This window comes from Chiloscyllium punctatum, chromosome 7, assembly GCF_047496795.1.
Source record: "Chiloscyllium punctatum isolate Juve2018m chromosome 7, sChiPun1.3, whole genome shotgun sequence".
In the NCBI taxonomy this organism is placed as follows: Eukaryota; Metazoa; Chordata; class Chondrichthyes; order Orectolobiformes; family Hemiscylliidae; genus Chiloscyllium; species Chiloscyllium punctatum.
In genome coordinates this window covers 121,304,819-121,317,156 of record NC_092745.1, presented here as the reverse complement: position 1 = coordinate 121,317,156, position 12,338 = coordinate 121,304,819, and the positions used below count along the sequence as shown (strand labels likewise).

Sequence of the window (12,338 nt, the reverse complement as noted above, 5' to 3'; positions counted from 1 at the left end):
GTGCTTCTTAAATGCTGCTACTGTGTTTGCTTCCACCACCTCCAGCTGAAGAAGCACCGCTCCAAACGTTAGTACTTCCAAATAAACCTGTTGGACTATAACCTGGTGTTGTGTGATTTTTCACCCAGTCGATCCAAACTTTCTTCATCGCCAAAATCCTCAAACCAGACAACGTCCTGGTAAACTTTTTCTGTACTCTCTTAAAACATTCACACCCTTTTAGTATGTGGCGACCAGAACTGTACACAATATTCCAAGGGCAGCCTGACAAAACTGCTATAAAGCTGGAGCCTAACTTGCCTATCTTTATACTCAATCTGTTTGTTTTCCCATTACTTAAGTTCTGTCCAACCAAACAAGCATTGAAGTTATTACATATGTTTCTACAAATGTAGAATATATGCATATATATAAATTACATACCTTCCATTACAGTATCTTAGGTGTCATATTTGTTTATCGGTTCTCAAACAATACAATCCACCTAAACATTTACTGCATTTTGAAAACCTTTTCCTCATGCTGCATTTGCCCCACAGAACAATCCATGATGTTCATGTGTTTGTTCCTTCTCCAAGGAGGTGGTCACACTTTTAAGCCAAACCAGCAAAACATTAATCATTTCTAAATTTTAGACCAAAACCAGAGAAGAAAAGAGAGTTTGAACAAAACTGTTTGACAAAAGACTCAGAATAAAACAAGATGATAAAAAGAGCAAATTCATGATCAGAGAGAAACAACAGTTTGAACAAAAAGAAACTAACTCAAAGATGAGTTCGTTATGCGGAAAGTCAGGAGGCATGGGATAGAGGGAAATTTGGCCAATTGGATAGAAAACTGGCTAACCGGTAGAAGTCAGAGAGTGGTGGTAGATGGTAAATATTCAGCATGGAGTCCAGTTACAAGTGGAGTTCCGCAGGGATCAGTTCTGGGTCCTCTGCTGTTTGTAATTTTTATTAATGACTTAGAGGAGGGAGTCGAAGGGTGGGTCAGTAAATTTGCAGATGATACAAAGATAGGTGGAGTTGTGGACAGTGAGGAGGGCTGTTGTCGGCTGCAGAGGGACTTAGATAGGATGCAGAGCTGGGCTGAGGAGTGGCAGATGGAGTTCAACCCTGCCAAGTGTGAGGTTGTCCATTTTGGAAGAACAAATCAGAATGCGGAATACAGGGTTAATGGTAGGGTTCTTGGTCAGGTGGAGGAACAGAGGGATCTTGGGGTCTATGTACATAGATCTTTGAAGGTTGCCACTCAGGTGGATAGAGTTTGTAAGAAGGCCTATGGAGTATTATCGTTCATTAGCAGAGGGATTGAATTCAAGAGTCGTGAGGTGATGTTGCAGCTGTACAGGACTTTGGTTAGGCCACATTTGGAGTACTGTGTGCAGTTCTGGTCGCCTCACTTTAGGAAAGATGTGGAAGCTTTGGAGAGGGTGCAGAGAAGATTTACCAGGATGTTGCCTGGAATGGAGAGTAGGTCGTACGAGGATAGGTTGAGAGTTCTCGGCCTTTTCTCGTTGGAACGGCGAAGGATGAGGGGTGACTTGATCGAGGTTTATAAGATGATCAGAGGAATAGATAGAGTAGACAGTCAGAAACTTTTGCCCCGGGTACAACAGAGTGTTACAAGGGGACATAAATTTAATGTGAAGGGTGGAAGGTATAGGGGAGATGTCAGGGGTGGGTTCTTTACCCAGAGAGTAGTGGGGGCATGGAATGCGCTGCCCGAGGGAGTGGTAGTGTCAGATTCATTGGCGACCTTTAAGCGGCATTTGGATAGGTACATGGATGGGTGCTTAATCTAGGATAGAAGTTCGGCACAACATCGTGGGCCGAAGGGCCTGTTCTGTGCTGTATTGTTCTATGTTCTATGTTCTATGTTCTATGAGAAATTCAAATTGAAGCAAGAGGCAGAAATAAAACCAGAAAATACCAGAACCATACTGCAGGTCAGGAAGCTGCTCTGGAAAGAGAAGTGTCAACTTAATTGTTCAGGGGATAACTACACATCAGATCATGCTGCTTGATGGTGTTGGTGCAGGGGAGATGATTCCCCTGGTCAGAGAATCTACAAGTACAGACTACTGCCTCAGGATGAGTTGTTGGCCATTTCAGACTCAGTTGAAGCAAAATTTCTTCAATGAGAATGTTATAAGCTTTGGAATTAAAAGCCAAAGTGCAGGTGAAATACAGCCAATCTGGTCACATCTGTAGAGACAGAAAAAGACTTATGTTTCATGTCTAATATCAGACTCGAAACATTAATTCTGTTTCTCCCTCTTCAGATACTGCAAGAGTTCCTGTGTTTCTCCCACATTCTCTGTGTTTGTATGAGGTTCTGCCCACCTATTCCCTCACACCAGATAGCCAAGGCCAGAAACATGTCCTGTGGGAAATTGGAGGCAAGTCCTGCAGATCAAGGTGAAACGGTTATGCTCATTAAGTCTGTGTGGTTTTGGTCTAATTAAGATATATTTCTTACTCTTTTTGTAGGCAAAATTCAAGTAAATCCACCAAGACCTTCAGTCAATTTGGATGATCTTGAGGCTGACATAGGAGATTTCAACAGGGTCAAGTCAGGAGGAGCCATTTCAGTTGCTGAAGGGACCCTCAGTGTTGACACTCCACCATGTAAAATCACAGACCTTCAAGCAACATTAGCTCAAAATAAAGTTGTGTTGGAATGGACTGCACCAGGAGAGGACTATGATGAGGGAGCAGGTAATTGTTGCTAAACATTGGCTATTTATATGGATATTTTCTTTGTGGGACTGAATTAAATATATCGTTGGTGAATGCTGATGAACAGTGGAGATATTCTATACAGACAAAATGCACCCACCAGAGGAAGAGAGAAACCAAATCAAGTCTGAGTGAATCTGTGAATTTAGATGTGGCATAGTGGCTCAGTGGTGTGCACTGCTGCCTCACAGTGCCAGGGACCCAGGTTCAATTCTAGCCTTGGGCAAGCGTCTGTTGGAGTTTGCACTTTCTCCTTGTATCTATGTGGGTTTTCTCCAGGTGCTCTGGTTTCCTCCCACAATGCAAAGAATTGGCCATGCTAAATTGCCCATTGTGTTCAGGGTGGGTTAGGTGCATTAGTCAGTGGTAAATGTAGAGGAATTGGTCTGGGTGAGATACATTTCAAAGGGTCGGTGTGGGCTTGCTGGGCTGAAGGGCCTGTTTTCACACTATAGAGATTCTATAATGATTCATTGATTGTTTGTGTTCTGCTTTAATCAATAAATTGTGATATTTGTGTTTTAATGTAACAATGCGCTGTTTTCATATGAATGGTAAAGCTCCACATTGATGGTATTCCACTAGTTGAGCCGCTTAAATGGGCAATACCCACTTACAACTACGTTCTGCTGTTGCTCGTATTAATCCAGTGGTGGGGGAGGGACCCCATTGCAGAGGGCACAAGAAGCAAAGCCTGGCGTATTGGCTTGGAGTTTTCTAGAGGGGTTCCCTCTTTCAACGATACTGAAATGGACACAGCATTAAGGGTTTATGATGGGAGGGGGGGTGCTGTCCACTGGCAGCCACCTCTCCCATTGCACCCCACACTCCCCCAGCTTGATGTTGAATCTCCCAGCTCCCCCACCCAACAATCCAACATCCAGCAACCCACTTCCTGCCATCACTTACCTGGGTCCTTCATTGGCCCTCAGGTGTATGCAGTGCCAGCAGCAGCCAATGGTTCCCAACTATCACTGAGGAACATGGATAAATTGGCCAGCAGCTCTTTTCCAGCGCACAAATCCATTCCCCCCAAAATTCTGGCTCATGACAGACCTGCCTAGTGCCTGACTGGTATAAGATGTGGTGCACTTTTCCAAAATGAGATGAAGCATGGGTTGCTCTGCTCTCCTGCCACAAACCAAGATCCCATTGTTTCCTCCAGGTTCCACCCTTTACCTCGGTTTAGAAAGTCACCATTGTTCAGTTTAAATGGGAACACATTCATTTCTTTTCTCTCTTCTTTCATTTCTCCTTTTCACAGCGTCCCGCTATGAGATGAGAATGAGTGACCACCTCCTCCAGCTACGGGACAACTTCACAGCAGCTGCCCTGGTTAACCTCACCAACTTGAATCCACGTCCATTTGGCTCAAGGGAAACATTCACATTTGTTCCCGAAAACACAGAAGTGCAAAATGGGACAACGCTCTACTTCGCTCTCTGTGCCTATGATAAACAGGAACAGTCATCTGAAATGTCTAATGTAGCCAAGGTTTATGTCTTTGTACCTGCACCTCTGGTTGAGCACCCAAAAGGCAGTAGTGTATGGAAGGTGATTTGGATTGCGATTGTTGTTGCAATTCTGGTGTGTTTGATCATTGGGATTGTCAATTACCTGGTTCAGGAAAAATGCAAGGGGAGAACTTTTGCACTAGCTTAACATCCTTGCTGGAGGAATGAATAGGTAGCATGCAATTAATTGGTCTAATTATTCAAACAGTCAAACAGATTACACTGTATGTTATAAAGATTTTGTGCTGAGAGGTTGTAGTCCATGAATGTCCATGGTATATCTCCAATATTCATGCTATTTTCCAGGGATTTCACAGCTTTTTGACCAATGTTGTGGTGCACCTTTCCTCATTATTGGCTTGGAAGAGGTAGGAAGCTGAATAGATAAATACAGGAAGGATGTTCCTGATGTCTAGGGAGTCCAGAACCAGGGTCACAGTCCAGAGACACAGAGTAGGCCATTTAGGACTGGTATAAAGAGAAATTCCTTCACCCAGAGCATCATCAGCCTGTGGAACTCTCTGCCAAAGACAGCAGTTTTGAGCAAAACTTTGAATGTTTCCAAGGAGTTGGATACAGTTGTCATGGCTAAAGGCTCTGGAGAGAAAGTGGGAACCAGGTACTAAGTTGGATGTTTTGCCATGATCACATTGAACAGTGGAGTACACTGGAAGAAATGAATGGTCAACTCCTGCTTCTATTTTCTGTGTTTCTCTGTTTAAACTGAAACGGTATGACAGACACAGCCCAGGGGACATAAGCTTTGGTTCCCACCCATCTTTGTATCTTATTTTTTGGAACTTGGGCAATTCTGAGTGCTCTTCCATTCTGTATAATTGATGTTAAAAATATTATTCTGCTCTTTTGCATTAAAAAATATACCTTGCAATCAGAATGGTATTTTCCTGGAGAGGCTGACACTATTAATTAGAAATTCAAAACAAATGGCCCTGGGGCAACATTACTATTTGAAGTCGATTCTCACAGAGAAAGTTTTCTGAAAACAACAATACCATTCAACTTCCACACTACTATCATCAACAACATACATCCAATTGGCTCCTTTAATATAAGAATATCAACAAGGATCTGAAATGGAAATATGCATCAAAAGGAAACTTCAACCATGAATGGAGGGATTAGATGATTGACACTAAAACAGGAATTGCTGCAGAACTTCAACAGATCTGGCAGCATCTGTGGAGACAGAAACAGAACTTGTGTTTCAGAATCTGAAGAAGTGTCACTGGACCTGAAACGTTAACTCTGATTTTCTCACTCCACAGATGCTGCCAGACCTGCTGAGGTTCTCCAGCAATTTCTCTTTCTGTTTCAGAATTCCACCATTCCATGTTTCTTGCTTAGCTGGTTGACGGCCAGTTGGTGAGATGGTGAGGAAATGTATAAGGAAAGAAAGGAGAAGAACAGCAATAAAGGGATTCTGATTGGCTGAGCCAGAAACCAAGATGAAGCATCACTGATGACCTGACAGCAAAGGTGGAGCTATTGTGGATGAGTTAGGAATTTGGGAATGATAGGAGTCCTGTGGAATAATTATGTTTAGTGTTCAAGATGGGGAGAGATGTGGGAGAATTTCTCTCTTTTCTCATCTCTTGGCTGTTTGCAACTTAAGAGATATCTTGTTTCATCACTTTGTAACTTCAAAGCACAGGCACAGAATCTTGTTTGATTCAATCAAAAGAACAGATGACCATTTATTTCTCACATTATCTGAACTGTAATCATAACATACCCATTCTCATATGCACTCACACATGTGACAATGCTGTCACTTAAAGAAGTTATTTTGTTCTGTTTTTGTTTTGAAATGAGCTTGCCAGATAAAGATACCAAATTTGCTGCTGAAGACTGAGTAAATAGCTTGGGACACCTTTTTTTAAAAAAGAAAACATTTGAATGGGTGTGGCCAGCTCGCACAGATCCAGATGTCTAGAATTCGGTTTTATCAGTAACATCAGAAGATATTAGCATCACAAAAGAGTTGGAAGCTTCAGTGAATGTCTCTTGACTGCTACTCTCTCTCAATCTCCTCTTGATATTTATTTCCTCCTGAATTAGAGAAATGGATGTGAGAATTTGTCTGAATTTTCTTTTTTGCTAAGGGGTGTGTTTTTGAGGTGTTATTATATTGGAATAGTTAATTAGTTATAGTTACTGTGTCTATTATTCTGATCAGTTTCTAACAGAGTTGTTATTCTAAATTCCCCTTTCTTTGATGTATTTTAACTACAGTGTTATATAATTTCTTAATGTCCAGTAGTTTGACCAGTCGTTTTGCATTTGAGACACTTGACATTTGCCTTTAAAAAAGAAAAGGTTCGAGTCTAGATTAACTTCTTAAAATATTTTTGAAGGAGTCTGGTCTGATGTATCATAAACTGGGGACTCTTGTCACGATCAAAATCGATCATTCCCAAATCGGGTTTAGGGTTATTGGACTCAAAAGGCTGCCAGTGGTTATGGATTAGTGGTGCTGGAAGAGCACAGCAGTTCAGGCAGCATCCAACGAGCAGCGAAATCGACGTTTCAGGCAAAAGCACTTCATCAGGAATAATTTATTCCTGGCTTTTGCCCGAAACGTCGATTTCGCTGCTCGTTGGATGCTGCCTGAACTGCTGTGCTCTTCCAGCACCACTAATCCAGTATTTGGTTTCCAGCATCTGCAGTTATTGTTTTTACCTGCCAGTGATTATGGTTGGTATCTTTTATTTTGGGTATTGAATTCGGCGGATTGAAACAAGGAGTGCCTTTTGTAGTAATGGCTCTTTCACTCACCAAGAGTTTTCTGGGGGTGGTAGAAGTGACTTTGGGAGTTTTACACAAAGTGAGCAAGGCAAAGCTGTTAGAATTGGCAAACAAGCTGGAGTTCGGGTTGCCCCAGTCCGTGCGAATATTGGAGGGAATTGCAGCAATAGCTCGACACTTAGAATTTGCGGAAATGCCAACAGAATCTTTGGAAATGGCTAAAATTCAATTGCAAATAAAACAGCTTGAATTGGAGGCAAAAGCAAAGGGAAGAATAGCCCTGACAGAACAAAAAGAAAGAGGTAAGGAAACAAAACAGTTTTACTTGCAATTAAAAGCAGAGGAAAAAGAAGAGACAAAGGCCTGAGCAGTAGAAAGAGAAGCAGAAAGAGTTTGAACTTCAGAAGTTGGCAATTAAAAACATTTATACTCTATTTCCTTTGAAATAGAGGCTGATGTTCTATTTGTGTCCCCTTTACTTTCTCAACTTGGATGTGAGCCTTTTGTGCTTCATGGATGAAGATTTCAAATCCCTCTGTTCTGAGGCTTTCTGCAATCTTTCTTCATTTTAAGAATATTTAACTCCATTATCCTTCCTGCCAAAGTGCATCACTTCACATTTTCCCACTTGATATGCTCAGTTTTTGTCCATTCACTTAACCTGACTGTATCACTCTGCAGACTCTCTGTCATACCTTCCCACCTATACTTTTGTCTCAGTCACAAACTGGGTGGTAGTACATTCACCTTCCTCATCCAGATCATCAATATATATTGTGAATCATTGTGGCAACAACACGGACTCTTGTAGCACTCCACTCATTATGGATTGCCCACCTGAAAATGTACCCCTCATGCCAACTCTATCTTTTCAAACAAACCTTCTATCAATGCCAATGTACTATCTCCAACACTAAAGGCTCTCTTTTATTAAATAACCTAATATGTGGTAAACTGTAAATCTTATAATCTTACAGTCTAATTGTCAAATGCATTCTTAAAATCCAATATGCTACACCCACTACTTATCATTTATCTTTCATTTTAACTAGAACATAGAACATAGAACAGTACAGGCCCTTCGGTCCACAATGTTGTGCTGATCATTTATCATAATCTGAGATCAACTTAACCTACACATCCCTCAATTTACTGCCATCCATGTGCTTGTCCAGCAGTCACTAAAATGTCCCTAATGTCTCTGAATCTACTACCACCACTGGCAGTGCATTCCACACACCCAGCACTCTCTGTGTAAAGAACCTACCTCTGACACTTCCCCTACATCTTGTTCCATTCACTTTAAAATTATCACCACTAGTGACAGCCATTTCTGCCCTGGGGAACAGTCTCTGGCTATCTACTCTACCTATGCTTTGCATTACTTTGTACATCTCTATCAAGTCACCTCTCTTCTGTCTTCTCTCCAAAGTGAAAAGCCCTAGTTCTCTCAACCTCTCTTCACAAGATAAACCCTTCAATCCAGGCAGCATCTTGGTAAATCTCCTCTGTATGCTCTCAAAAGCATCTACATCCTTCCTGTAATGAAGTGACCAGAACTGGACACAATATTGCAAGTGTGGTTGAACTAGGGTTTTATAAAGCTGCAGCAAAACCTCACAACTCTTAAATTCACTCCCCCTGTTAATGAAAGCCAAAACGCCATATGCCTTCTAAACAACCCGATCAACATGGGTGGCAACTTTGAGAGATCAATATACATGGCTTTGTGTGAGACAGGTCATGGCTCACAAGCCTTATTGAATTCTTTGAGGATGTGACGAGACAAGTTAACATGCCACACAAACCCACCCTACACTCTCAGCACCTTCCTTGCCGCTGCAAGAGGTGTAAAATCTACACCCACACCTCTACCCCTCACCTCCATCCAAGGCCCCAAAGGATCTTTTCACATCCAGCTGAGATTTTTCTGCACATCCAAACACCTCACCTACTTTGTCCATTACTTTCAATGTCGTCTCCTTTACATTGGAAGAAGGAATGGTTTCTGCAGAACACAGATAAGGGAATACATCTCTGGTGGTGGGGTCTGATTGTAGATGGCAGAGGATAATGCGCTGTATCTGGAGATTAGTGGGGTGAGGACCGGGTTGGGGGGGGGGTGGTGGTGGTTCTATCTTTGTTGCAGTTGGAGGGGTGGGGTTCAATAGTAGAGGTGTGGGAAGTGGATGATATTTACTGGAGGGCATTATTGATCACATGGGAGGGGAAATTGGTGTCCTGGAAATAGGAGGCCATCTAGGATGTCCTGGTGTGGAATTGCTCCTCTTAGGAGCAGATACAGGTGAGGTGGAGACATTGGGAGTAAAAGATAATAAATTTACAGGGAGCAGGGGTGGAAAGAGGTGTAGTTCAGGTAGCTGTGGAAGTCAGTGGGCTTGAATTAGATGTCAATGTTGGGTCGGTCACCAGAGATGGAGACGGAGAGGTCCAGGAAGGGGAAATGCTCCAGGTGAATTTAAGGTCAGGGTGGAAAGTGGTCGTGAGGTTGATGAACTGTTCCACCTCCTCCTGGGAGCACAAGTTGGTGCCAATACAGTCATCAATCTAGCAGAGGAAGGGGTGGGGAATGGTGCCGGTATAACTGTGGAAGATGGACTGTTTCACATATCCAACAAAGAGGCAAGCATGGCTGGGCTGATGTGGATGCCCATAGCTACCCCTTTGGCCTGAAGGAAATGGGAGGATCCAAAAGGGAATTTGTTGAGGGTGACAACTGGTTCCGCCAATCAAATAAGTGTGTCAGTGGAGGGGCTTATGTCCGAAATGTCAACTCTCTAACTCCTCGAATGCTGCCTGACCTGCTGTGCTTTTTCAGCGCCACACTTTTTGACTGATTCTTCAGCATCTTCATTCCTTACTTTCTCTCAGACACCAGATTATAGTTCAACAGGTTTATTTGAAATTACAAGCTTTCAAAGCATAGCCCCTTCATCAGCACCACTGCTAAAGTTTGTGATTTTAAATAAATCTCTTAAGTCATAACCTGGTGTCATGTGACCTCTGACTTTGTCCACCCCAGTTCAACAATGGCACCTCCTCACCATGTCCAAGGTCAGAGTTACAAGCCCAATCTAGATCTGACTGTTTTGGTTGTGGATTGTCTACTGACCTCTCCCTTGGTTAGAGATAGGTGTTTCAATACGTCATTTTCACTGCACATGTACATCAAGTACATTTCTGAAAGAACGCACATCTTGTTGAAGTTAATCAGCCATGTTTATTTGGGCATTTGCAAGCCTGCAAAAGGGAACAACATTTTATAATGTACATGGAGAATGCATCAGTTAAATGATGATTGCAAGTTAACGGCCAAGATTTGTTGAAATGTCAGTGAGGAGATTGACTCAATTGGTCAAGGCATTGCCCTGATGAATTCATTAGAGAATGGTTGTCACCTATTTTGTTAAGTTGATGGAAGCATTACATGTGTGCATGATCTTTGTGACTTGCAGTGGTGTTCCACAGGATTAATGTTGGAACTGTGGAACTGTTGCAGCTAATGATCTTATCGAGATGTGCATATTGTGGAGGAATGATCTGCACATTTCCATATGATCCCAAGTTAACTGCAAGAGAGAGGACAGTAGACAATCCACAACTAAAACAGTCAGATCTCGATAGGGCTTGTGACTGGCCAATGATGTGTAACTTACAAAAGGACAAATTGATGTGGATGAACTGAATGGCTGATATGCAAAAATACAGCTTCAAGGAAAAGTACTAACACCCTGTAGAAAATGAACATAACATGGACATTCAAGTGTGTAGCTCTTGGAAGAAAGAAAACATGAATTTATGTTTAACGTTTCACAATCCAAGACCATGCCAAAGTCATTCACAACCAATAAAGTGTACACTTATTTAAAACAATGCGGTCACTATTGTAATCGAAGAAATGTGGCCCAATATTGCTTAAACTTGATAATGATGAGGTAATCTATTTATTATGATAAAGCTTTAATGGCTAAAAATTCCTTTACTCTATGTGGATCTGTTGCATCCTACTTCAGTAGATAGAGCCCTGCATTGATGCACCTTCTAAACAATTACATCACTGACTGTGCAGTACTCCCTCAGTACCTGTATTGAGACTGTCTGGGTGATGCCACAAGATTCACATCCAGTTTAAAACATCTTAGTTCCCATAACTGAGAAAAACATATTCTCCGGTGTGATTCTGACAAAGTGATGAGTAGACAGGTTGCAAGTTGATTAATGGGTAAACAAGGGTCACAGCACCAAGTTATGTTAGGCCAGAAGTCAAGTCATGATGGCACATGGAGTTGGCTTGGTGCCTCAAGACCATTTCCCTGGAGAGTAATTCAATCATTTCTCAGTTCCATCCTTGTAGAGTTTTAGGCTTATCTCCCTCAAAGAGCTGAGCAATTTCCCTGTGAATGTATTCAGCTCCCAGCACCTTGAAAGGCAGATTTGCTTTTACAGATAGCTGGCATAGACATGATGGGCTGAAATACCTACTTCTGCACTGCAACCGTTCCACCTGTCTGCTCCATTTGCTCCAGTTGCCTGTATTGTCCCGAACTCTGCCACCAGCCTCCTCACTTCAAAGGCATTTCAAAACATTTGCAAACTTTGAAATTTGCCTCCTCTCTGTCCACATTCCAGTCATTAATATTTCTCGTGAAACGTAACAATCATAACTGGGAACACCCAGGGTTATTCTTCTCTCTTTTTGTCAGCATTCTGTTTCTTGTCCAATTTTGGGGCCAGTTAACCACAGTCTCTTCATTCCCAGCAACTTCACAGCTAGCACATCTATCCTGTGGTATATTATCAAATACAGTAAGGTCTACCATTACCTGGGTCACTTCGGTCATCTGGTCTAGTTGTGATTGCTTAAGGTGGGTCAGAGAAATATATCAGACATTTCTTCTAACCATCTTGCATTTTTACCCATTTAACAATCCACTTTCTGTCATAAATCAAGGTTGGGTTAAAGATTTTTAGGAGATAGTGAGGACTGCAGATGCTGGGGATCAGAGTTGAGAGCATGTTGCTGGAAAAGCACAGCAGGTCAGGCAGCATCCGAGGAGCAGGAGAATCAATGTGTCAGGCCAGAAACTGATGAAGGGCTCTGGCCAGAAACATCCATTTTCCTGCTCCTTGGATGTGGCCTGACCTGCTGTGCTTTTCCAGCAACACACTCTCAACATTAAAGTTTTTCAGGACAGCCACTGTGGTGACTTTGTGATTGCCAAGAGACATTTCTTTTAAGAGTCCATCAATATTCCTTCCATAGATTCAGGGAATCCCTATAGTGTGGCAACAAGCC

At 42.2% G+C, this 12,338-nt stretch overlaps 1 protein-coding gene across 1 annotated transcript in view; it reads left to right on the top strand.

Annotated features, from left to right (window-relative positions):
- The window catches only part of LOC140479370 (calcium-activated chloride channel regulator 3A-1-like), a 55,019-nt gene extending 50,616 nt beyond the window's left edge, over window positions 1-4,403 (top strand). The window contains exons 13-14 of the mRNA XM_072573278.1: window positions 2,493-2,720; window positions 4,006-4,403. Coding sequence (XP_072429379.1) covers window positions 2,493-2,720; window positions 4,006-4,403 — 626 coding nt within the window. The remainder of the gene's footprint in view (window positions 1-2,492; window positions 2,721-4,005) is intronic.
- Window positions 4,404-12,338: the final 7,935 nt, after the last annotated feature.